General features: G+C 54.0%; 1 protein-coding gene across 1 annotated transcript in view; it reads right to left on the bottom strand.

Annotated features, from left to right (window-relative positions):
• Nucleotides 1–10,947: 10,947 nt before the first annotated feature.
• SSC4D (scavenger receptor cysteine rich family member with 4 domains) overlaps nt 10,948–26,963 on the bottom strand; it is a 52,624-nt gene continuing 36,608 nt past the window's right edge. Inside the window, exons 5-12 of the mRNA XM_030537025.1 lie at nt 25,149–25,220; nt 24,363–24,677; nt 16,114–16,194; nt 15,523–15,597; nt 14,743–15,054; nt 13,841–13,918; nt 12,091–12,443; nt 10,948–11,618 (exon numbers count right to left, since the gene is read on the bottom strand). Of these exons, the coding sequence (XP_030392885.1) occupies nt 12,127–12,443; nt 13,841–13,918; nt 14,743–15,054; nt 15,523–15,597; nt 16,114–16,194; nt 24,363–24,677; nt 25,149–25,220 (1,250 nt within the window). The 3' untranslated portion in view covers nt 10,948–11,618; nt 12,091–12,126. The remainder of the gene's footprint in view (nt 11,619–12,090; nt 12,444–13,840; nt 13,919–14,742; nt 15,055–15,522; nt 15,598–16,113; nt 16,195–24,362; nt 24,678–25,148; nt 25,221–26,963) is intronic.

The raw sequence follows: 26,963 nt of genomic DNA, 5'->3' as shown, positions 1-26,963 counted from the left end.
GTCAGTCTTTTTGAAACGTTCTCTTTCGATGTTGCCCTTTATAATTTTTTTATGTGTATTTTTTTTATTATAAGTTAACTTGAATTGCAAAATGAAACATGGAATGATTTGTTTCAAAACTGGCAAACTGGGGCATCTTGGCAATGCTGAAACTCTTGTTCCACTTTTTTTTTGAAATGCAAAATTCATCCAGACTGATCCCGTCCCACTAACAATTTCTGTAAGGACAAATCAGCATTTTCCAGCGAAACAAACATTTTGCCAAAAAATTTCCCAGCCTGCTCTAATCTGAACCCCTAACATTTATCTGGGGGGGGGGGCAGTGGACTGCTTTTGTCCTAGACAGGGCCACCGAGAGTGGGTTTGGGCCCCTTAGCAAGTGCTGACCAGCTAAACAGGGCTGACGAAGCTGGGGAAGCCGGGCCCCCTTCCAGACCGCCAGACCCCAGTAATTTGTACCGGCTTCCCCACCTTTCATCAGCCCTGGTCCTAGAAGATATTAACCAAGAAAAACAGCCATGAGAGGATGCCATCAGAGCGCACCACGGAGGTGAAACAAAATCATTTCTACCTGAAAGCATCTTGCCAGCTGGAGAACCCCTCCCCCTGCCCTTCCGGAACTCCCGTAGACACAGGTTCAGGACCCTGTGAGGAAGGTGGATTGAGATGAACCACGCATCACCTGCGTTGCTGTGAGTTAATTGCGTTCATGCCCTCTGTAAATTAAAATGATGGCAGTGCAGGCTGACGAGCTGGCTGCAATATGATTACACTATTGCTCTGAGCCCCACAGGGGAATCGCCCCAGTCGGGCGGGGGAAAGATTGATAGATGGGAAATGTTGCCAACGTGGCTATTTACCAGTCTCAGCTGGAGTCCTCGGAACCTCAAGGACAAGGGAAGGCACAAATCTTCGGGCTGCAAGGGTTATTGGTTCCGTCAACACCCTGCCGAAGTGATGGAGTGAAACTACAGCGAGGTGTCAAGCCAGTCCAGGCTTCGCTCCCTGCTTTGTTCACTGACTTGCCAATTCAGTAATTGCATTACTGACTGTGCAGTTCCTGAAATAGCTCCTCGTCACTTAACTAGGGTTATGGAATGGAGAGCCAGAGAGGAAGGATGGTTTTATGTTTAAAAACCTGGGGCCAGGAGTGCAGGTCCTAGCTCCACCACAGACTCCCGCTGTGACCTTGGCTATGTCACTTGTGGGCTGATTTTCAAAAGAGTTCAGCCCGTTGGGATTGAAAATTCCAGCCCTGATCTCTCTGGGCCATAGTTCCCTGTCTGGCAAAGGGGGATCATAACCCTTCTGTTCGTCTCTGCCAGGGCCCAGTTATACTGTTGTAAGCTCATTATTCTAATGAGAAGGCCTGCTGGATCTGGGCGATCTCTATCAACCTCTGGAGGATAGAAAATATGTGCCATGCTGTTCAGTGCCCGCTGTGGAGTGAGACGGGGAGGAGCTGTCCCCCAGCCCTGTTCCCAATACCCATGTCACCCAGGAACACCATCACAGCCAAGTGCCCGCATGTCCTGTGCCCACATCACACGATATAAGATTATCGCCCAGACCCAGCTGCACTCTTGCTGGCATTCTCAACAGACAAGCCCAGGGGACTAAACTCTCCTCAGGCCCCTAGAGACGGTCTCTCTGGCTCAGGCATGGGGAGAAATGGCATTGGCAGAGCAGTGGGAGAAAGCCAGGCTGCTGGTGCTGCCTATAATGAAGATGGATGGAGTTCGCTGGGGTTGCACTCTCTAGGGCGACCAGGAGGAAAGTCTTTATCACAGTATCTATGTAGATGGCCACCATGGGCCCGATCCTGAGCACCATCAGGCACCAGCAGCTCCCACTAACATCAGTGGGTGCCCAGCACCTCTGAAAAAATCAGCCCTTGTGGTTAGGTGCCCAACTTTCGACTGCCAAGTGGGCAGGAGGGGGAAGCTTTAGCTGGTGGCCCCCAGCACTGCTCACCCAAGGTGGGTAAGAATTGTTATGAGATGGGGAAACTGAGGCAGAGAAAGAGGAAGGGAGCCAGTGGCCATGCTAGGATGGGAACCCAGGTTGGCTGTTCTACTCCCAGAACAACACTGCATCTTGTGAGCAACTGGACTTGCAGGGAACATCAAGACGTGTAAGAAGAGCTCGGTGCACCCTCTATCACATCTGGAGTGAAAGGGTCCAAACAGTGCAACATGTGACCTCATCGTCCCCAGGCAGAAGAGCGGGCAGGTCCATATCCAAATAGGGAAACTGAGGCACAGAGGGGTTTGATGCCCAGGAACAGGCAAATGCACAGGAACAGGGTGACGTCACTTTCACTGGCAGAGGCAGGGCCAGTTGCTTCCAGCTCTACAACCACTTGTGCATGAGTGACTCATCGCTGCTCCAGCGCTGGGCTGCTCAGGTTACAGGCAGCAGCTCTGAGGGCCTGGCAGGGGCACATCATCACGATGCTCTCCCGACTAGGTGGCTCCCTTCCCCCCAGCCTCAGACCTGCTCAGAGATGGGTCAGAACCAAAACACCAGAGCCAGCCCCTGCGCTTGGGAGCCTGATCAATCAAAATGTAATAAGATGTGGATCAGAGCTGGGCCACTCTGGGTAATGTCCGCAATGGGGCAGGCTGCCCCCATCCCCAAAATACACCTGCACTCCCCCTGAACTGGGGGAAGGAACCCCCTTACAAGATAGCAGCCTCCACTTGGGAGGATGCCTGACTTGGGCCTGACCCCTAGCCTGTCTGAAGTCAGTAGAACCATCCCCATGGATTGCAGGGGGCTTTGAGGCATAGAATATTAGGGTTGGAAGGGACCTCAGAAAGTCATCTAGTCCAACTGCCTGCTCAAAGCAGGACCAATCCCCAGACAGATTTTTTACCCCAGTTCCCTAAATGGCCCCCTCAAGAACTGAGCTGACAACCCTGGATTTAGCAGGCCAATGCTCAAACCACTGAGCTATCCCTCCCCCCAAATAGGCAGACCCCACTTGGAGCAGAACTCTGCACCTTGATACCCCAGGCAGCTACAGCCAAACCAGCCCCCACCCAGCCAGGCACCCAAGGCCTGGGCCTATCTTTCCTCCCCTGCTTTGGGTTGGTGTCAAAGGGCCGACGTAGCGCGCCGGGCTGAGCTCTACGCAAAGGCAATTCTTGGCCGAGGCCAGCTCCTGCCAAAAGGGCTCTCTCAGGGTGCTGGCTAGGCGCCCGAGCCGGCTGGGGGCACGTCTGACATATGGCTCCGCAGCTCCGTAGTCCCTGCAAAGAGAGGCAATGGAGCTGCAGTGCTCGCCAACGGCCTCTGCGCTAGGCATAAAGCTGGGGCCAATTTTCTCTTGTACCGAAGCCAGATTCAGGTTGGGGGAGCAAAGAGCCTTAGCCACTCCCCACACAGGCCCATCCTGAGCACAGGGATCGTTCCCTGCTAGACCGGAGGGGCATGAGTCACTCCGCAGAGGGACCCCCACCCCGCATTATGCTGCACTGGTCTCAATGGGGTGCGCGCACACACACACACGTGCACGCAGGCTTGCAGGCTTGCTGCTGGGTTACCAGGAGGCACATGTGATTCCTGCTCTGGGCCACTCAGGGCCGGGGTTAGGAACCGGAGGGGGGGATTTCCCAATCCCTTGGTCTCTTCTCTTCCAGTCAAGATTCCCCACGCCGAGGCACCGCTCCCCGGGCGCATGCTGACAGCGGCAGAGCCCATAGCTGCAGGCTGCATTGAGGGCAAGGCCTGCAGGTCTGAGGCAGGGAGCCGTGAATCCAGGACTCCCAAGCACCCGCTGTAAGCTCGTGTAATGAAACCAGGACCCTGCCTTTCTGCTGCGGACACAGTACCGAGCCTGCACTAGGGGCTAGCTGGATCCAGAGCTCCGGCCTTCCCCAGCTGGGGGGAGCCAAGCCATGGCACCAGAGCTCTGACGGCTCATCTGTTCCTGACCTCCAGAACAAACGGTGGGATGGACCCAGAACCCCAACTCCCGCCCCCAGCTGCAGGGATCCAAACCCTCTGATCAGAACCTGGCCTTATGGGCTTGAGTCTAGGTCAGAGCCAAGGCCAGAAGTGGCCAGGTTTTCTGGACCCCGGTCGGAAGCAGCCTGACAAGGTGGGACTCTCTTGAGAGCAATGGATCGCACAAAGCTCTCGCCCCACAAGTCTGAAATTACCTGAGAACAGCTGGGTACATAGGAGCCAGCAAACTGGGTCAGACCACGGGCCAGAGTCCTGTTTCTGACAGTGGCAGCACCAGATGCCCTGAGGAAGGTGTAAGAACCCTGCAGTAGCAGATGCAGGACAATCTGGCCCCACATTAGGTCTCAGCCCCAGTCAGATCAAACCAGTATCTTAGATGCCTTTATACAAATGCAAGAAGTATGGGTAATAAGCAGGAAGAACTGGAAGTGCTAATAAATAAATACAACTATGACATTATTGGCATTACTGAAACTTGGTGGGATAATACACATGACTGGAATGTTGCTGTGGATAGGTATAGTTTGCTCAGGAAGGATAGACAGGGGAAAAAGGGAGGAGGTGTTGCCTTATATATTAAAAATGTACACACTTGGACTGAGGTGGAGATGGACATAGGAGACGGAAGGGTGGAGAGTCTCTGGGTTAGGCTAAAAGGGGTAAAAAACACAGGTGATGTCGTGCTGGGAGTCTACTACAGGCCACCTAATCAGGTGGAAGAGGTGGATGAGGCTTTTTTCAAACAACTAACAAAATCATCCAAAGCCCAAGATTTGGTGGTGATGGGGGACTTCAACTATCCAGATATATGTTGGGAAAATAACACCGCGGGGCACAGACTATCCAATAAGTTCCTGGACTGCATTGCAGACAACTTTTTATTTCAGAAAGTTGAAAAAGCTACTAGGGGGGAAGCTGTTCTTGACTTGATTTTAACCAATAGGGAGGAACTTGTTGAGAATTTAAAAGTAGAAGGAAGCTTGGGCGAAAGTGATCATGAAATCATAGAATTTGCAATTCTAAGGAAGGGTAGAAAGGAGTACAGCAGAATAGAGACAATGGATTTCAGGAAGGCAGATTTTGGTAAGCTCAGAGAGCTGATAGGCAAGGTCCCATGGGAATTAAGACTGAGGGGAAAAACAACTGAGGAAAGTTGGCAGTTTTTCAAAGGGACGCTATTAAGGGCCCAAAAGCAAGTTATTCCGATGGTTAGGAAAGATAGAAAATGTGGCAAAAGACCACCTTGGCTTACCCTTGAGATCTTGCGTGACCTACAAAATAAAAAGGCGGCATATAAAAAATGGAAACTAGGTCAGATCACGAAGGATGAATATAGGCAAATAACACAGGAATGCAGAGGCAAGATTAGAAAAGCAAAGGCACAAAATGAACTCAAACTAGCTATGGGAATAAAGGGAAACAAGAAGACTTTTTATCAATACATTAGAAGCAAGAGGAAGACTAAGGACAGGGTAGGCCCACTGCTCAATGAGGAGGGGGTAACAGTAACGGGAGACTTGGAAATGGCAGAGATGCTTAATGACTTCTTTGTTTCGGTCTTCACTGAGAAGTCTGAAGGAATGTCTAGTATAGTGAATGCTTACGGGAAGAGGGTAGGTTTAGAAGAGAAAATAAGGAAAGAGCAAGTAAAAAATCACTTAGAAAAGTTAGATGCCTGCAAGTCACCAGGGCCTGATGAAATGCATCCTAGAATACTCAAGGAGTTAATAGAGGAGGTATCTGAGCCTCTAGCTATTATCTTTGGGAAATCATGGGAGACGGGGGAGATTCCAGAAGACTGGAAGGGGGCAAATATAGTGCCCATCTATAAAAAGGGAAATAAAAACAACCCGGGAAACTACAGACCAGTTAGTTTAACTTCTGTGCCAGGGAAGATAATGGAGCAGGTAATCAAAGAAATCATCTGCAAACACTTGGAAGGTGGTAAGGTGATAGGGAATAGCCAGCATGGATTTGTAAAGAACAAATCGTGTCAAACTAATCTGATAGCATTCTTTGATAGGATAACGAGCCTTGTGGATAAGGGAGAAGCGGTGGATGTGATATACCTAGACTTTAGTAAGGCATTTGATACAGTTTCGCATGATATTCTTATAGATAAGCTAGGAAAGTACAATTTAGATGGGGCTACTATAAGGTGGGTGCATAACTGGCTGGATAACCGTACTCAGAGAGTAGTTGTTAATGGCTCCCAATCCTGCTGGAAAGGTATAACAAGTGGGGTTCCGCAGGGGTCTGTTTTGGGACCGGTTCTGTTCAATATCTTCATCAACGATTTAGATGTTGGCATAGAAAGTACGCTTATTAAGTTTGCGGACGATACCAAACTGGGAGGTATTGCAACTGCTCTGGAGGACAGGGTCAAAATTCAAAATGATCTGGACAAATTGGAGAAATGGTCTGAGGTAAACAGGATGAAGTTCAATAAAGATAAATGCAAAGTGCTCCACTTAGGAAGAAACAATCAGTTTCACACATACAGAATGGGAAGAGACTGTCTAGGAAGGAGTAAGGCAGAAAGAGATCTAGGGGTCATAGTGGACCACAAGCTTAATATGAGTGAACAGTGTGATACTGTTGCAAAAAAAGCAAACATGATTCTGGGATGCATTAACAGGTGTGTTGTAAACAAGACACGAGAAGTCATTCTTCCGCTTTACTCTGCGCTGGTTAGGCCTCAACTGGAGTATTGTGTCCAGTTCTGGGCACCGCATTTCAAGAAAGATGTGGAGAAATTGGAGAGGGTCCAGAGAAGAGCAACAAGAATGATTAAAGGTCTTGAGAACATGACCTATGAAGGAAGGCTGAAGGAATTGGGTTTGTTTAGTTTGGAAAAGAGACGACTGAGAGGGGACCTGATAGCAGTTTTCAGGTATCTAAAAGGGTGTCATCAGGAGGAGGGAGAAAACTTGTTCACCTTGGCCTCCAATGGTAGAACAAGAAGCAATGGGCTTAAACTGCAGCAAGGGAGATTTAGGTTGGACGTTAGGAAAAAGTTCCTAACTGTCAGGGTAGTTAAACACTGGAATAGATTGCCTAGGGAAGTTGTGGAATCTCCATCGCTGGAGATATTTAAGAGTAGGTTAGATAAATGTCTATCAGGGATGGTCTAGACGGTATTTGGTCCTGCCATGAGGGCAGGGGACTGGACTCGATGACCTCTCGAGGTCCCTTCCAGTCCTAGAGTCTATGAGTCTAATAGCCAGAGATTGGCCCACCCCTTGGGAGCAGCAGGTTTCAGACCCCTTCCAGAATTCCTGTTCTCGTTAATGACAATCACTCAGGATACTCCTTGTCCAGGTGAATCCTGCCTGAGCCTCAAGCCGCCGCTGATCTAAATCTAATCCAAATCCTGGGCCCATCTCTATCACACAGCAATACGGAAACCAGCCCCTGGGTGTCTCCGGGTTGGGAAACCCACCCACAGAGTGTCCCAAACATGCCCCGTGGATGCCACAGATCTGGGAGCCCTTCAAGCTGGCACTGGGCTTGAACCAAACTGGCCCCGCCCAGCCCCTGCCATGGGAAGATTTGCTTCCAGAGCTGAATGTTGCAGGTCAGGCTTGTCTGACCCAAGAGGAGAGGGATGAGTGAGGAAGGGGCTGGACACAGCCCAGATTTACCCACGTTTGGCCAGGATCAAAAATCACCTTGATTTTCCCGCATCTCTCCTGGAAAATGCTCTCTGTCCCCTTTAAGCAATACTTGCCAGAGTGGACCCATGGCCGGGCGCTACCCTGGCACTCAGGGGCCTGGTGGGCTCATCCCAGCTTCGCCACCGCCACACGGTGTGAACTAGGGCAAGCGACTTGCCCCCTCGGAGGGGAGGCTGATGCTGCCGCTGTGCCAGGCAGTGTGTTCTCTAAGGGCCACTGGCCAGATTTTTTAAAGGTGTCTAATCCGGCTCCAAATTGTATTATTCCAGAATTCAGTGAAATCATATTCAAGCCTGTCCTCTTTCCCCAGCTGACTCACAAGCCTGGCTTAATAATCTCCTTCCCCTTCAATCACCTCTCACCTCATCCCTTATTCCTCAGAGGCCATAAATCCAAACCCAAGCTTGCCCGGGCCTCGTGAAATATTTATTCTCTCCATCCTGTGCCACCGTCTCCCATCCAAAGAGGACGAAGGGAACTGCTCGATGCTATTGATTTGTGTAGAATTGCAGTGGCTCCGAGCGAAAGCCGGGGAAAGCAAAGAAAAAAAAAAGCTTACAGTGGCCAATACAAAACAGCCCATCTGATGCGCATTTATTCCCTGGGCATTTGATTAGATGAAGCCATCGCCCACAGAAGGGGCGACTTCCTTCGCCCGTGCACAGGTCACGAGCTCGGGAGCCTCAGCTGTGCTCTTCCTGGCGCTTGTCACATGGGAAATAAGCAGCCAGGAGCTCAAGGCTGCCTGCCTCAACCCTGCAGTGTGGTGAACGCCTATATCTGCCTCTGGACTCCCTGCGCTGTTCCCCTACTCCGGAGCCAGGTCCACCCTTGCCCTGGCCTGGAGCCGTGACTAGACAGCATCTAGTTAGCATGGACGGGCGACCCAGATCCAAAGGTGGGAAACGCTTGGACTCAGCGTTTTGGCCTGAGTTCTTCTCTAACATTGCAACGTTAGAAACTCATATTGTCTTGCTAGGAAGCCATCCCCGGCACTGGAGGGTAATCTGGAGCCAAAGGATTTTCTCCAGCCTAGGTTCTGCAGGAGGGCATCACAGTGATCTTGCCTGCCTCATCTTCTGAAGCTAGGCCTGTCCTGCGCTCAGCTGATTTCAAACCACGCTCTGGGCCTCAGGGAAAGGGAAGCCAGTGCAGCGGTGGGAAGATGGGCTGGGGCTGGCTCGTGCCATGACCTAGATACTCAGAACCATTCCCACCTCCCTGCCGTCCCACACGGATGCATTGCACTTTGCACGGCAGCAGGAAAGCACTGGGCCCAGAAGCCGGAGGCCAAGGTCAGACAGAAGTAGAGGCCTGGGTCTCCCCATCTTGAAGCTAACTTGAGTGAGTTGTATCTGACAGGCGCAGAATACGACCCCAGAAAGGCACAAGGCCTGAGATGGGAGGGGACGGGTGCTCTGATTCACTACAGCACAGCGGGACGCCATATACAGTGCGACACATGGCACCTGTGCACAGTGGGGTAAGATACTCCCAGGGATTTAGGCACCATAAATGGGGAGAGACCCTCAAGAGGGACTTTAAAACTGCCTGAGCAGGTGAGGCACTAATGTCCCATTGAAAACCAGGGGGCCAGGTGCCTTCAAAGCTCCTACAAGACCTCTCTTTAGGCTCCTAAATCCCTTTGACAATTCTGGCTCTATGTGCCTAGAGATCTGGGGGCAAGGCAGTGGAGAACCAGGCCCTGGCATTTGCTCTGCTGCCCTCTCTCCAGCAGGACACTGGGCTAGAATAACCCTGGAATGGTAGGACTGGGAGGGACCGCTTTTCATCAGGACATCTCCTAGGGCTTTTTACAAGGAGGTCGTTGTCTTTATCCTATTGTACAACTGGAGAAACTGAGGCACAGTGAGGGGAAGTGACTTGCCCAGGGTCACTGGAAGAGCCACAAACAGAACCCATGGTTCCGGAGTCTCAGTCCAGTGCTCTAACCACTAGGCAACACCATAGTCATAGTTGTCCCTATGCCAATGGGTCTCAAACTTTTTTACTGGCAACCCCTTTCATACAGCAAGCCTCCGAGTGCAACCCCCCAATAGACTAATATACATCAGCTGAGGATCTAGCACTAAAAATATTTAAAAAATCCAAAGGCTGTGGTCTGAGCGTGTATTCCAGCCAACCAGAGAACAGAAAACCTCAGCCCATAATTCTGATCTGCGACACCAGTGTAAATCAGGAGCAGCTTCACTGACGTCAATGAAGTTACTTTGAATTTGCACCCTCTGGTGTAGCCTGTAAACAGTGACTGTTCAGAATCCACTGACCACAGCCAGCAGAGCTGTGACTCACAGAGCAACGAGTCCGCGGGTTCTCAGCACACTTTAACAGGGCTTTTATTTATTCACACCAAAAAATGTATAAGAAAAGTGGAAAAACCGGAGTAGGCACGCTCCGTTATTAACAAAGGAAGTATACAGAGAGGCCAGGGATTGCCTCAGTCGTAATTAAACAAGTCCCTCCCTTTCCCTCTGCCAAAAAATAGCCTTTCTCCAGTCTCCCAGCAGGGGAAATGACAAAGGGTTAATGACAAACCTTGAGGAGCCCAGCAGATTTCCAGACTTCTTCGCCAGGACCCGAGAATGCAAACAGAGCTTCCTTGGGAAATACGCAAGAGCGAGTGGGGCTACCACGGGCGTCTTGGCTGCCAGGTGGCACCATCCAAGTGGGTCCACGCACCAGTTTAGCTCCACGTTTTTATGCATCAGTCCCCAGGAATCAGGTCTGTGCTGGGCACGCAGAGCCCCATTGACTTCCAGGTGGCAAACTGGAATGGATCTGATTGCTGGAGCGGGGCCTAGATTTCTAATGCACAAAGGGGCCTGCAAATGGCTCATCCAGAGGCAGTTCCACAAACACCCTTTCGAGGAGCAGACCAGGAGCTTTGCCCGTGGATCAGTTCTGAGGGCCATGGCAGGGTGGTGGGTCATTCTGATGGGAACACCTGGCCACAGGGACCTGGACTGAGACCTGCTGCCAAACATCTCCTATAAATCCAATTGCAACAGGATGTGGGGCGAGATTTTCAGAGGCTCCTATGGGACTTACAAGGCCCGGCTCTTTTCAAAAATGACTTAGGATCTTAGCTCCATTGGCTTTTCATGGGATTTTGGGCCAGATTTTAAGATGCAGAAGCAGTTAGCGGGATTTTCTAAAGCACCTGCCCGCATAATTACCATTGAGATCTACATCTTTAAGTGCCTAAATACCCTAGGGCCCAGATTCTCAATGGTATTTAGACTCCTACGTCTATTGAAACCAATGGGTCTTAGGCACCTAAATACGTCTGAGGATCTGGTTCTATGTCACTTTGGAAAATGGGACACGGGCACATATGAAAATGTGACCCTTGGTTACTATCACCGTGGGCTGGATGAGAGCTGGCCACAGCTAGTATCTGAGCTCCAGCGACCCTGAAGAATAGCCCGTTCCAGCTCCCAAGGCCAGTGACTCTCCATAGAGTCGAGCAATGCTAGGTTGGCACCAGAGTTCTCTGCCTTCTCCATGGGCTCTGCTTCTTGGGTCTGTGTGTCTCTGCCATTTCTCCAAGAGAGACGCTGCGGGGCAGCGATGTTCCTTCTTGCTTTTCTTCCGTTCTGGGGTTTTTCTTGGGACAAAAACTTCCCTTGCCAGAGAGTTTGCAGAGATGCCCATGAGCGGCTGGAGTTCTGCTCTGTGCCTCGTGGGTAATGGGCCAGGCAGGAGGCTCTGGCACTTGTCCAAGTAGCACTCGCCAGTGCCCCTGGGGTGGGGTGGGACCTGCTGGGCATGGCAGCGAGAATAGGGTTTCCATGCCTGTTACAGACATGCTATATACAGCGATGGCCAGGTCACACGGGTGTTCCTCTCCCACAGACTTCAGTGCCATAGGTGCACCAGCTGGCCCACCTGCCCTGTGCCAGGTGTCACTGGCATCTGGAATTCCCCACGGTTTGGGCCGGCGTTGGTCTGAAAGAGAAACAGCCAATGTCACCTGACAGCCAGGGCTTTCCATCCGGCTGATCGGCCAAAGGACAACTCAGGGTAGATCCTGGGGCCTCTGAACCAAAGCGCTTACCCCTGGCTCCTCACTCCAGTAAGCTGAGCCATCTTGAGCGACAGGCCAGGGGCACCACTGCCAGGTGGCTCCTTTTGCTTTAGGCCTGCTTTAGAGCTGCTGGCCTTTAAACGGCTCCCAGGGGGGCATTCCTGTTCGACTCCTGCTCCGCTACCGGGAGAGCGGGACTCATTCTGGCTGGGACGGGTGTCTGAGCTCAGGGGTTGCCCTCATCTCCTGGGACTGGCCACTGTCCTTTAATCAGCAAAGGGGGACACTCACCCTGAAGGCCTGGTCTGCCCTCACACAGACACGTTACTGCCCTGGGCTTGGATGGGGCACAGTAGGGGAAACAGAGAGGATTTACTCATCCCCCGGACTCACCCGTGTGTCTCTGGGTGGCCATGGGCACACAGCCAGTCATAGCAGCCCGCAGAGGGCACCAGCATCTTCCGAGTGGTCGCAGTTGTGCACGTTCCAGCGGATGTGGGAGCAGCGCAGCAGGGAGGGCTCGTCGCCTTTGCACTTGAGATTGTCGAGGAAGATGTAGCCGGTGCCTGGGCCGTAGCGCGCCTCCCCCCAGGCTGCCAGGGCGCCCTCGCAGCCCAGCTGCCGGCACACCACCGTGACGTCCCGGAGGTCCCAGGCGTCGTCGCACACGGTCCCCCACTGGGACAGGTAGAACATCTCCACGCGGCCCTCGCAGCGATGGCTGCCGTTCACGAGGCGCAGGAATCCTGCAGGGGTGGGACAGCGTGGGGTGAGGGGACCCGGGGCAGCCGGAGGCCCTGCCCAACAGAACCCTGGCATCTGAACACCACCCATCAACCAGCTGCCCTCTGCCTTCCTCCTAGGGACTCGCAGCAGCCCCCCGATCCCAGCAAGCTGGATGCAAGACTGCTCCTTAATGGGGTTAATACAAAGGAATTGTTTCCTCGATTCCTCCCGGTAAGATGGGGAGTGAATCCACTCAGCCGAGCCACCGTCGGAGCAATAGCAGCATTGGGCATTCGAAGCAGTACGATCTGGTGGATAGAGCATCTGACTGGAAGCAAGAAAGCCTGCACTCTGTTACCGGCTCAGCCTGGCTGCGTGACCCATGCCATGTCACCCAGCTTAACCTCCTCCGCTAATCTACCTCACTGGGATAGACAGCGGCTACAGCAGGGGTGGGCAAACTACCAGACTGGGGGCCTGCTCCACACGACTCCCCAAAGCAGCTCTCCGGCTCCTATGTGTAGGGGCAGCCAGGGGGTTTCCACACGCTGCCGCTGCCCCAATTGCCGTCCCCGCAGCTCTCACTGTCCAGCAAATGGGGCCAATGGGAACTGCAGGGGCAGAGCCTGTGGAGGGGGCAGCGTGCAGCAGAGCCACCTGGCCACGCCTCATGTAGGAGCCAGAGGGTGGGACATGTCGCTACTTCCTGGAGCTGCTTGAGGTAAGCGCCGCCCAGAGCCTGCAACCCTGACTCCGTCCCGTGCCCCAATACCCTGTCCCAGCCCTGATCCCCCTCCCGCTCTCTGAATCCCTCAGTCCCACCCTCCTGCACCCTAGAGCCCACATCTCCATCCGGAGCCCTCACCCCCACCACCCGCACCCCAATGCCAACCCCCTGTCCCAGCCCAGAGCCCCTCCCACACCCTGAACTGCTCATTTCTGGCCCCTCCTCAGAGCCCGTACGCCCAGCCAGAGCTCTCACTCCCTCCCGCACCCCAACTCCCAATTTTGTGAGCATTCATGGCCCACCATACAATTTCCATACCCAGATGTGGCCTTGGGCCAAAAAGTTTGCCCACCCCTGTGCTACAGGAAAGGTGCTTTGAGATCCACTGATAACAGATGCCGTGGGAGGGAGTCAACCATATGATGCCACAGCACAGGTATAGCAGGCATCACTTCTGATCGACGTTTCAGCCAATGCCATGGGCGGTATCATAGAATCAAACTCATAGGACTAGAAGGGACCTCGAGAGGTCTTCCAGTCCAATCCCCTGCACTCAAGGCAGGACCAGGCATTATCTAGACCAGCCCTCAGCTGCCTTTGTCTCTGGTTTCTCTGCCAAACGTTAGCCCCAGGGGGTTTCTCTGGGAGGAGACCTGTGACTGCCTGAAGATGGCCCCATGGGGTACCTACCGTCCTTGGGACGAGTTGTGGCTGAGGTGGTGGTCGCAGAAATATCTTCTCTGAAAGGGTCTCCGGACTCATCCACACCTGCTCCAGCAAAGGATGGATGAAAAGAACAATGATCAGACATCTCTGGTTTCCAGCTTGGGAATGGATGTCACTGAGCATGAGTGATTGGGCTGGAGCGAGGCAGCGGGGAGAGGAGACGCACTGCAGATTGCTGAGGAGTGGTGTGGTTGGGAAGCAGAGGAAGGGCAAACATCGCCTGACAGCAGGCACTGGGATTCACGGGGGAGGCAGAAGGTCTTATCGGTCACATGTAATGACAGCATCCCGTTCCGTAGTGGGTGCCACTCTGGAAATGAGGACCAGCTTCAAACCCAGGGATTGGGCCAAAACTAGCACCTGAGACCTGAACCCTCTGAAGTTCTGGGAGCTTGGATTTGAATCCCCCCATCTGAACCTGACCCTAAGGTTGCGGTTCTGGGGGAATCCAGAAGCAGGAGGAGCCTTTCTGGGCTTGTCTGAAATTCCCCCGGGGTCTCGTGGGATTCCACCGAGCTGGGCTGGAGTCTCACCGAAAGCCCAGCCCCCTCCAATTCCAACCTGAACTAACCTGAGCCCCGGACTACATACGATGTGCCCCAAACACCCCATGTGGCCCATCTCCCACTCGAGCGGCTGGAATCCGGGTTCCCAGGTCACACGGCATACCCAGGGAGGCTGCAGGAACTCGGATGGCACTCCCTGGGGCCCGAGGCATGTTGAGGTCGGCTGCTGGTGGCACGCCCGGCCGAGGCTCACCTTCCCTCCCCAGGGGTGGTCCCAGATCTGGCTAGCTTTGGAGGGAGCTTGCGTACTGATTGAGGCGGAGTAGGATGTGCTGTATGGAGCACCCACATGTATCTCACCTCTGCAGATGACGCCAGCATCCTCATGGTGCCCACAGTTGTGCTGCCCCCAGCCCAGATGAAAGCAATTCGCCAGGTCAGCCTCCCGGCCGGCACAATCCACATTGTCCAGAAGGACGGGCCCAGTGCCGTAACCAAAATAGCCCAGGATGGTGGCCGCAACAGCCACCCCGCAGCCCATCTGCCGGCAGACCACCTGGGCGTTGGTGAAACCCCAGTCGTCGTCACACACCGTGCCCCAGGTGCCGCGGTACAGAACCTCCACCCGGCCCTGGCAGCTGTTGTTCCCGTTCACCAGCCTGATGCTGCCACCTGTTGGTCAGACCCGGAGAACAAAGGTGAGGTGGGAGGCCGGAAAGTCGAGAGATTCTGGCTGAGGCAGGTGGTGGGGAGCGATACAGTCATGTGCCCAGTGTAGCCCAGTGCTCTGCAGCCCCAGCCCTCATCTTTGATAGGAGGTAGGGCCCAGGGAGACTATAGGTCCCAGCATGCCGTGCTCCCTTTTAGACTCAAGCTAGAGCATGGCGTTGCTGGGACTCGTAGTTTCTACCCTCTGCTCCGCCATATAAATGGCGCATCATGCTCCATGTGGTTGAGCAGGGGCTGAGTGAATACGGCAGGGCTGCGACGGAGAACGGGGGGCCCTCGAGGCTTTCATTCGAGCCTCGGCAGCCCAGTGCAGGCATGCTGTGTGGCTGCTTGGGCTTTGCGGGGAATCTCTGAACACACCCTGGGCCATCCGGAGCCAATGCCCCGCCTGCGGGGAGCGCACACACTTACTGCTCTTGCCTGCAGCCAGAAGGGCCACGGTGATCACTTCAGTCTCCGGCGAGGGCTGATCTCTGGCATCCGTGACTGCAAAGACAAGCAGCGGCATTAGGAGGGTGAGAGTTCGGAGGAAAGCCTGCTCTCAGGCTGTTCTCCGTTGATGGGGCACCCTCGCCCACGATGGCAGCACGCACCAGGCAACCTCCTGCCCAAAGGATCCAACGGAGCTCCTGAGCAGTTGGCACAAGGGACCCAGGGTGGAACCCACCCAGTGCTGTGAATGGAGTGAAGCCCGGCATGACCTGAGCAGCACTCTGGACTGTGCTGAATTCTCAGCAGCCGTGTCTCTAGGCCACCCAGCGTCTCTACTGATGACTCCAAAGGAGAAGGCGAGGAGAAAACCCAGGACAGGGGATCTGAGCCCTGCTTCCCCAGTACGGGGGGCTGGGCCAGGAAGGACAATGAGCCGGTTCGGATCACAGCTGTGTCCTTCACAGGACAATGTTATGGGGTAGCTGCTATAATCAATGCACTTGCCTTGGAGCTGTAGGTGTCTGCACGCATCTTCCCTCTGGATAGGGGAATGGGCCACGTTGGCCTTACCTGTGGCAGTGTCGGTGAATGACTCTCCGTAGTCCCGGCCAGCCAAGGTGGTGAATGGTGCCCCCGTTGAAACCCGCAGCCCTGCGGAGACACACGTAGAGGCAGAGGCCATATGACCAGCGGCCGTAACTTTGTTTGCATTGAGTCATTTTGAGAGGATGGGCAGCCAGAAAGGAGCCCGTCCAGAGAACAGAGAGACATGTGTCAATCATTCTTCACTCCTCCAGCTCCTACTTCAGCCCCTGGCCGGTGCCTTGGGAACATGTGTTCAGAGCTTAGGGTATGTCTACACTATGGGATTATTCCGATTTTACACAAAACATTTTTTTTAAACAGATTGTATAAAGTCGAGTGCACGCAGCCACACTGGGCACATTAATTTGGCAGTGTGCGTCCATGTACCAAGGCTAGCGTCAATTTCCGGAGCGTTGCACTGTGGGTAGCTATCCCATAGCTATCCCATAGTTCCCGCAGTCTCCCCCGCCCATTGGAATTCTGGGTTGAGATCCCAGTGCCTGATGGGGCAAAAAACATTGTCGTGGATGGTTCTGGGTACAGCCTCACCCCTCCCTCCGTGCAAGTAGCAGACAACCGTTTCGCGCCTTTTTCCCTGAGTGAACTGTGCAGACGCCATGGCATGGCAAGCATGGACCCTGCTCAGCTCAAGACAGCAATCATGGACGTTGTAAACACCTCGTGCATTCTCATGCAGTCAATGCTGAGCCGGGACCTGCAAAACCAGTCGAGGAGGCGGCAGCTACGGCAGAGCGGCAACAAGAGTGATGAGGACATGGACACAGAATTCCCTCAAACCGGGGGCCCCTGCGCTTTGGAGATCATGCTGGTAATGGGGCAGGTTGAACGCCGATTTTGGGCCCGGGAAACAAGCACAGACAGGTGAGACCGCATAGTGTTGCAGGTGTGGGACGATTCCTAGTGGCTGCGAAATTTTCACATGCGTAAGGGCACTTTCATGGAACTTTGTGACTTGCTTTCCCCTGCCCTGAAATGCCAGATACCAAGATGAGAGCAGCCCTCACAGTTGAGAAGTGAGTGGCGATAGCTCTCTGGAAGCTTGCAATGCCAGACAGCCACCAGTCAGTCGGGAATCAATTTGGAGTGGCCAGATCTACTAGGGGGGCTGCTGTGCTGCAAGTAGCCAAAGCAATCATTAAGCTGCTGCTACGAAAGGTTGTGACTCTGGGAAACGTGCAGGTCATAGTGGATGGCTTTGCTGCAATGGGATTCCCTAACTGTGGGGGGGGCGATAGATGGAACCCATATCCCTATTTTGGCACCGGAGCACCAGGGCACCCAGTACATAACCTGCAAGGGGTACTTTTCCATGGTGCTGCAAGCACTGGTGGATCACAAGGGAGGTTTCACCAACATACACGTGGGATGGCCGGGAAGGGTTCATGACGCTCGCATCTTCAGAAGCACTGCTCTGTTTAAACGGCTGCAGCAAGGGAATTACTTCCCAGACCAGAAATTAACAGTTGGGATGTTGAAACGCCTGTAGTTATCCTGGGGGACCCAACCTACCCCTTGATGCCATGGCTCATGAAGCCATACACAGGCAGCCTGGACGGTAGTCAGGAGTTGTTCAACTACAGGCTGAGCAAGTGCAGAATGGTGGTAGAATGTGCATTTGGCCATTTAAAGGCGCGCTGGCGCACATTACTGACTCGCTCAGACCTCAGCCAAACCAATGTCCCCATTGTTATTGCTGCTTGCTGTGTGCTCCACAATCTCTGTGAGAGTAAGGGAGAGACCTTTATGGCAGAGTGGAAGGCTGAGGCAAATCACCTGGCCACTGATTACGCGCAACCAGACACCAGGGCGATTAGAAGAGCACACCAGGAAGCGGTGCGCATCAGAGAAGCTTTGAAAACCAGTTTCATCACGGGCCAGGGTACAGTGTGACTGTTGTGTTTGTTTCTCCTTGATGAAGCCCCCCTCCCCCTTGATTGACTCATTCCCTGTAAGCCACCCACCCTCCCCCTTTGATTACCGCGTCCTTCTTAAGGAAATAAAATCACTCTCGTTTAAAAATCATGTATTCTTTATTAATTAATTATAAAAAGAGGGCAAGAACTGACAAGGTAGCCTGGGTGGGGTTTGGGAGGAGGATAGGAGGGAAGGAAAAGGCCACTAAAAAAATTTCAAAATAATGACAGCCTTTTGGTTGGGCTGTCTACTGGGGTGGAATGGGCGGGTGCACGGAGCCTCCCCCACACGTTCTTAGTCATCTGGTGGGTGAGGAGGCTAAGGAACATGGTGAGGGGGGAGAGCAGAGCGGTTATACAGAAGCTGCAGCAGCACTCTGTGATCCTGCTGCCGTTCCTGAAGCTGCACCAGACGCTGGACCATGTCTGTTTGATCACGCAGCAGCCCCAGAGATGCATCCCAACATCTCAGATCTTTCTGCTGCCACCTCTCATCTCGAGCGTCTCTCCTCTCCTCATGTTCGTCCCTCCTATCCTCACATTGGTCCCTCCTGTCCTCATGGTCACTGGCATCTTTCCTGTACTTTGATACCACGTCCTTCCACTCATTCAGATGAGCTCTTTCATTGCGGGTCACTTCCATGATTTCCAAGAACACATTGTCTCACATCTTTTTTTTCCCCGCCGCCTTATCTAAGATAGCCTTCAGGATGGAGGAGGGAGACTTGAAAAATTTGCAGCTGCAGGAGGGAGGGAAAAAAGGGAGAGAAGTATTTAAAAAGATACATTTTACAGAACAATGCTTATACTCTTTCATGGTGAACACCACTGTTCACCTTACATAGCATATGTGATCTCACTACAAGGACACATTTTGCTTCTCAATATTGAGTGCCTGCGGCTTTGGTGTTATAGAGATCACAGATGCAGCTCCGAGCATCAGAATTCGGCTTGCATGCGGCCATGGTAAGCCATTGTCTTTCGGCTTCTGCAGCCTTCATATATCCGGTGCCCTCCTTTCCCAAATAGCAAGCAAAGCCCGTTGAGTGCTGCTTCTTTCCTGTTAACGTGCAGCACCAGAACCGCCCCCATCCAATTCTCTGGGATGATCACTTTACCCCTTCCCTCACCACATGGCTGGTATCATGGAAGATCGCTGCTAGCCACCCTCCCCCGCACCGCATGGCTGGTAGCAGGGAAGATCCCAGCTAGCCAAATGTGAAAAAGCTCAGTGCCAATCACACAAACCCCCCGCCCCGCTTGGCTAAATGCAGGGAAGGATTTCTTTTAAGCCACAGGCAAACAGCCCAACCATCTCTGTCCCCTTAATTAAATTCCTGAATTTCAACCAGGTTACCATGAACGATATCACTCTCCTGAGGATAACACAGTGAGATAAAGAACGGATGTTGCTTGAATGCCAGCAAATACCGGGACCATACGCAGCTAGGCTTTGTCATGCAATGATACCAGATTACTTGCTACATGCATGGCGTGGTCAGATGTCCTACCATGGAGGACGAAATAAGGCTGCCCTGCCCAGAAACCTTCTGCAAAGTCTTTTGAAGTACCTCCAGGAGAGCTTCATGGAGATGTCCCTGGAGGATTTCCACTCCATCCCCAGACATGTTAACAGACTTTTCCAGTAATTGTACTGGCCGCAAATGCATCCTAAGTCCTCAGGGCAAATTAATCATTAAATAAAGCTTGCTTTTAAACCATGTTTTATATTTACAAAGGTACACTCACCAGAGGTCCCTTCCATGGCTTCATTGTTTGGGATAGTGGCTTGGGAGGGCAGGGACGGTAATTCCGTTAGGGTGAGAAAAAGCTCCTGGCTGTTGGGGAGAACAGAGTGCTGTGTGCTCTCTCCAAGATAGTCCTCCTCTTCTTCCTCCTCATCTTCCCCATCCACAGAATCCTCAGCCATGGCTGAGATTACCACCCCCACCTCAGAATCCACGGACAGGGGTGGGGTAATGGTGGTGGACCCCCCTAAAATTGCATGCAGCTCAGCGTAGAAGCGGATGTTTTTGGCCCTGCCCCGGACCTTCTGTTTGCTTCTTGGTTTTCTGGTAGGCTTGTCTGAGCTCCTTAACTTTCACATGGCACTATACTGAGACCCTGGTGTGGCCTCTCTGCATCATGGCCTTGGAAATTTTTTCAAATGTTTTTTCATTTCATCTTTTGGAACGGAGTTCTGTTAGCATGGAATCCTCTCCCCATATAGCGATCAGATCCAGTACCTCCCGTGCAGTCCATGCTGGAGCTCTTTTTCCATTCTCAGGAGATTGCATTGTTACCTGTGCTGATGAGCTCTGTGTGGTCACCTCTGCTGGTGAGCTCTCCACGCTGGCCAAACAGGAAATGAAATTCAAAAGTTCACGGGGCTTTTCCTGTCTACCTGGCCAGTGCAGCCGAGTTCTGATGGCTTTCCAGAGCCGTCACAATGGTGTACTGTGGGATACCTCCCGGAGGCAAATACCCACGAATTGCGACCACGCTAACCCTAATCCGACATGGCAATACCAATTTCAGCACTCCTCCCCTCGTCGGGGAGGAGTGCCGAAATAGGTTTTAAGAACCCTTTATATCGATATAAAGGGCTTCGTTGTGTGGACGGGTGCAGGGTTAAATCGGTGTAACGCTGCTAAATTCGGTATAAACGCGTAGTGTAGACCAGGCCTTAGTGTCCTGCTAAATGCACTTAGGTAACCCACGGGCTGGGATCAGTGTGTGTTAGACGATGGATTGGAAGGATTTGATTTTTATTGGTAAATGTCAGTAAACATCCATTTCCCTATACATGCCCAAACCGCTGAAAAAATATTTCTGTCAATAGTAATTGGAGCGTACAAGTTGGACCTCTCTAATCCGGCGGTCCATGGGCCGGCAACATCCATGGGCCGGCATAGGCGCCAACTCCACGGGTGCTCCGGGGCTAGAGCACACATGGGGGAAAATTAGTGGGTACGGAACATCCACCAACACCAAGCTCCCCCCTCTACCTCCCCGAGCCTCTCACACGCCGCGCGGCCCTGCGCTTACCAACTCCTCCTCCTCCCTCCCAGCGCTTCCAGAGTGCCGCAAACAGCTGATTCACAGCATTCAAGCTCCAGGAGGGAGGGGGAGGACCTGGGGTCAGTGGTTGGGGCCTTGGACAAGGGGTTGGCAGCTGGGACCTGGGGCCATCATCAGAGCCCCCCAGCGGGGGGCCACATTGGGTGCAAAGCCTGGGGGTGCTGCAGCACCCCCCGCACCCCTATTTCCCGTGCCTATGGAGACCCGCTGGCACTCTGCATTGACTTCCTGTGGTTCAGCAAATCCTCTGGTTCAGCTCCGGTCGGGTCCTGAGGAGCCAGATCAGAGAGGTTCAACTTGTACAAAAAATGCCAGTTGGTGACTTACTAGAGTTTGATTTCAGGTTATTTACTTTGCATATTTTGACCTGTGATATTGACAATTTGTGTGCGAACGGTTACAAAGCTTTTAACCTTTGGAATCTTAACCTCTTCTGTCATTAAACAATTACCCAGCCACTTCCTACTGACTGACCCCTGTAATGTCCCACAACTGTGAACATTCAAATTGGTCAAAATTTAAAAAATGCTTAAAAGCCGTCATTTTAGGCATATGTCAATACATACAAATTTTACAATAAATATCCATGTTATGAGTCAATAGTGTCAAAAAAAAAAACAACAACGTTGAATTCTGCCAGGCCCCGTTATCCAGATTCCCGGAGGCTACGGGTGTGTTACAGCAGGCTAGTCTGGTGCATTAGCTCAAGCTAGAGAGATTCATGCCTTCAGCTCTGGAGGTCCCCCACTCAACCCACCGAGTTCCCATCTCAGCCACATACATAGTCGTCCTTCCCTTTCAGTGAGAATGAGGTGGGCTGCAGAGAGCTGGGCCCACGGCTGGAAAGGAAGCGGGTGAACCTGTCCTGCTGCCACCCTGGCGGAGCGTGGCCGGCATGCTGGGGTCCACCTTCCTCACCTCTTTCCCAGGGGAAGCCAGAGGCATTGACCACAGCGAAGTGAGAAGGGGGCTGGCTACCAAACCATGCTGCTTGGAGGCTCAAGGTAGCCATGTGCTGCTCAGCACAGGGCCACCTGCCACATGCCCAAGAGCTCCTTCTAGCTGGCATGAAATGGCACAACTCGCAGTCGACTCCCCCCCATTAGTACTGAGGTGCAGATGACATGAGCAGCCATCCCAGCACGCGGGGCTCCATGTAGCATTGCGCTGCCAACTTTCTAATCGCACAAAACCAAATACCCTTGCCCTGCTCCCTGCCCCGCCCCTTCCCTGAGGCTCCGCCCCCACTCCATTCCACCACCCCCCATCGCTTGCTCTGCCCCGCCCTCACGCACTCGCTCATTTTCCACCAGGCAGGGGCAGGGGATTGGGGTGCAGGATCCGGGATGGGGCCAAGGGGTTGGGAGTGTGGGAGGGGGCTCCAGGCTGAGGCAAGAGTGGGAGGGAGTGAGGCCTCTGGGCTGGAGGTGCAGGCTGTAGGGTGGCCTCAGAAGTGAGGGGTTCAGGGTGCGGGAGGGGACTCCAGGCTGGGGCAGGGGGTTGAGGTGTGTGTGGGGGGTGAGGGCTCCGGCTGGCATTGCGGGCTCTGGGGTGGGGCTGGGGATGAGGGGTTTGGGGTGTAGGAGGGGGCTCCAGGCTGGGCCAAGGGGATAGGTGTGTGGGAGGGGACTCAGAGCTGGGGCAGGGGTTTGGGGTGCAGGCTCCAGGCAGTGCTTAGCTCAGGGCACCAGGTGGCCCCATGCACTGCCCCAGACCGCAGGTGCTGCCCCTGCAGCTCCCATTGGCTACGGTTCCTGGCCAATGGAAGCTGTGGAGCCAGCACTCGGGGTGGGATTAGCACGCAGAGTCCCCATGGCTGCCCCTCTGCTTAGGAGCCAGAGGGACAGGTTGGCAGCTTCCTGGGAGCTGCACGGAGCCAGATAAGGAGCCTGCCCACTCCACTGGTGCTGTGGCCAACCGGTCTTTTAGCGGCCTGGTCAGCAGTGCTGACCGGAGCCACCAGGGTCCCTTTTTGACTGGATATTCCGGTCGAAAACAGGACACCTCGCAACTCTAATATTGTAGCACCTGACCGGGCTTGGCAGTGACGGCGGCTAGGCCCAGGTACAGTGCACCACAGCACTCCAGCCCATTCTGCCTAGATGTCTCACTCCACCCAGCGGGCCAGGACCAAGGCCCCCTCTCTCGCCTGGCTGCCGATCTCCCCTAGAGGTTCCGTTCTCCCAGCTCTGTGGACCTGGTGCCCCCATTCAGAACAGCTCCCACCCCCATACACGCCGGCCCACCGAGGCTCTCTGGGTCAGCGTTTCCATCTCCCCAGCTTGCAGAACAATGGCTAGTTAGGCAAGAAAGGAACAGCCTGAGAAATTGCTCATTTTGCACCCATCAGCCTGTTTGTTAGTTAATCGCTGGGAAGCAAAAGTGACGGCACTTAGTGTGCCAGTCATTAGCTGTGATAATAAGGGAATTCAAGGGGATTATTAACATTATAAATGGTAATCAACAGAGATAGATAATTGAAAGAGGGGAAGAGAAAGGGAAGCCGGGGATGGCTGAGTGCCCAGCAGCTGACAGCCAATCACTCCACTTCCTGACCAAGGCAGCTTGTTTTCCACCAGCGCCGCGAAGCTGCAGACAGCCAGAGTCATTTCCCTTGCCAATTGCTGCTCAGACTAGTCCCAGCCTCTCTCCATTGTGTTTTATCCATCTCCTGGGTTCCAGCCTAGCAGGTAACGAGGAAGGACGGTCTAGTGGCTAGTCCCCTAGGCCTTGTGAGCCCTACTTTCAAGTCCCTGCCCCGCCAGTCTCCCTGTGTGACTTAGCGTCATGATCGTAGGAATCAGAGTAGGGTTGTTTTGCACAGCCCTGAGCAGTAGTGGTGACCGGGGACGAAACCCATGGCTCGGTGCGTGCTACTCACTCCTCTCCAGAGCCAATTTACAGAGGGTCCAATTCCACTACAGCCCTGCCCCTTTCCCCCATAGGTCTGGATCTACTTGTAGAGACTCAGGCATTCTGCTCTGGAGGACTGGTCTCGATGCTGGCCAAGGAGGCACTATCGCATCGGTCAGGGCTTATCCAGGGCTGGCACTGTCATGGCTCAGACGCTTGTGCTGAGCTGCCTCTGGATGGGAGAGGGTGGTAATCCTCCAATCAGCATGGCCCTCTCCGCGCCCAATCCACACGCTTGCGCCTCGGTCCCATCCCCGGCGGGTCAGCCAAGATGGCGGCCGTTCCCATGAGGCTTTGGTCCCTTACCTGTGCAGATGACCCCCGCGTCCTCGTGATGTCCGCAGTTGTGGATCCCCCAGCCCAGGCTGTAGCAGGCCGAGAGGCGGGGCTCACTGCCCTCGCAGTTCACGTTGTCCAGCAGGATGCGCCCCGTGCCGTAGCCGAAGTAGGCGTTGCTCTTGTGTGCCACGGCGCGGCCACAGCCCACCTGCCTGCACACCACACTGGTGTCGCTCATGCCCCAGTCGTCGTCACACACCGTGCCCCAGGTCCCTTGGTAGAATATCTCCACCCTGCCCCGGCAGGGGTCGGCGCCGCTCACCAGCCGAATGTTGCCATCACCTGCACAAGGGCAGCTGGGGTTAGTGTCAGGGCTCTCCCCGGGGCAGGCAGAGCACCAAGCAGGATCCCACGGGAGCGACAGGAGCAGGCCGTGCTGAAGGAGGCTTAGAGGGGATGGGGAGCAGCAAGTGAGATGTGAGTTTGCACGTGACAGCAAAAAGTAGCCCATGGAGTTGGGACGTCCTGCCTGCAAAGTGGGAGACCCGCTCTGGACAGCCCCTGCTCTACGCAGCAGCCCCATTGCAATGCAGGGGCCTCAATAACTCATTGGGGTCATCCTTAGCCTTGGTTTCACCTGCCTCTTCTGCTCTCAGTGGAGGAGCTGGCCCACACCTGGGGGTAAGGTATGGGAAGAGTCTACCTGTCCTGCTTGGGTGCCCTGGCCTGGCCTTCGGCGGAAAGATGCCAGACAATGAGTAGGAGGCAGGGAAGGAATCTGAGGAGTGAGAAGCCGATCTCTGACATGCTTACTCTTCCCGTTCTGCAGGGAGGCTGTGGCGGTTCTGCTTGTCGGTCCTTTGCTTGCCCGGGTTGGGGAGAGCTCTGCAAAGAGAACCAGAGGCAGGCTGGGTGTCAGGGTGGCTTTACTCATTTTCCTTTCCCACACACCCAGTAATAAATACACCCGCTGGATACGCTGCCCCAGCCTCCAGAGCCCAGGGGAGAGCAGCAATGTTCACACACGTGGCTGTGCCAGCTAGAAAAATGGCAAATATCAGGAGACTCGCAATCAACCTGCGAGAGCCGGCAATGCTGAGCAAAGAACCCGAGTTCGAATCCTTCCTCTGACCTGGACCACCCTTGGAGGAGTCACCTCACCTCTCTGTGAGGGAAATTGAGAACAATGACACTCAATCCTGCCGCTGGGGATTGGTCCGTGTTTGCAAAGCGATGCAGATGGGCTAAGTGCTATTCAGACTCGTGTGTAATGCTGAGTGCTAGAGGGAAGGGTCATTTTTCCCTTGCAGAGCAGGCTAGCTGGACGGCTGGTCACTCATTATTAGCGGAGCAGCACTCACGTCTGTCTCTTTGAGCTCAGTCTGGGCAGGAGGGAGGAGCCCCAGACAGGGCAGCGTCACCCCCATGGCTGCGCTCACCGGTGAGCAGGGTACATTTTGCTCTGGGTCAAAAGCTGGCCCTGGCCCCTGGGATCCCTCTCCCCACACACTGGGAATTCTTTCACACAGCACCTGGCCTCTGCCTCCCTCTCATCAGCATCCCAGCTATGAACAGCGATGGACAAACCCCCAATGGCCTGAGCGGAGTACTTCAGCCCGGACATTCAGCAGCAGGATCAACCCACCAAGCCTCCAGAGATCTCCTCCCCAATAGCCGGCCTGAGCTCGCCTCCCGACCAGCTCCTCCCACCCCCCTTCACAGCTGCAGCCTGAGACGCACCACCCCTTCCCCTCCAGGTCAGCCCCCTTCCTCCAGTCAAGGCTGGACGCCTTCCTCAATCAATCAGTCCCTGCCCCTTAAGGGATCACAAATCCACTGCCTCTCTGCTAGGTCTGGGCTGGCATCTGTCTGCAGATCTGGCTCAGCTCCAGGCATCTGCCTCCATCACCCTGACTAGGTCTGAGAGGGGAGCCCCTGGTCTCTGAGTGATTGGGAATAAAAAAAACCAGGCCCAGCAGAGAAAAACTAGACCTTACTGGGTCTGTGATCCTTCCAATCAGAGCTAGCTTGGGTACGTCTACACGCGCTGTCCCGACTGCAGTGTAGAAAGCACTAGCTAGCTCGCGCCACTAGCACTAGCAGTGAAGCTGCTCCTGCACCGATGGACAAAGCTCCGGAGACCCAGGGTGCGTACTCAAAGGGGTAGCTGACGCTGCTGCGGCTTTGCTGCTCTTGTTCTTCAAGCTAGCTAGATCCAGGTACATCTACACGCTCTGCAGTTGCCTCTTATTGCAGGACAGACCTACCCTAAGGGAGGTCACAGAGCAGGGAATGTGGAGCCATGGGCCAGGATGGAGTGAGAGCAAAGGGCAGGCCAGAAAGATGTGGTGGGGGGGTCAGTTTAATCAACCCAAGCCAGGCCCTGGGGCTGCTCAGTTCTGGCCCATTCTCTGATCCCCAACAGCCCAGCTCTGTGGCACCATCTCCTCCGAGAGCCCAGTGCCGGGCACAGGGGCCCTGGTGAGGAAGCCAGGGTGACCGTTGACTGGAAGTCCTATGAGTCAGTCACAAGAGGGACATGAGACAAGTGGGCTGCTGGGTCTGAAGAGGCATCAGTTATGTCACCCCCTCACTGCCCTGCCCCAACCATAGGATGGAACCAAACCT

The sequence above is a fragment of the Gopherus evgoodei genome, chromosome 17, assembly GCF_007399415.2.
Source record: "Gopherus evgoodei ecotype Sinaloan lineage chromosome 17, rGopEvg1_v1.p, whole genome shotgun sequence".
In the NCBI taxonomy this organism is placed as follows: domain Eukaryota; kingdom Metazoa; phylum Chordata; order Testudines; family Testudinidae; genus Gopherus; species Gopherus evgoodei.
The sequence above is the reverse complement of the archived record's forward strand: the minus strand, read 5'-3'. Positions and strand labels throughout refer to the sequence as shown.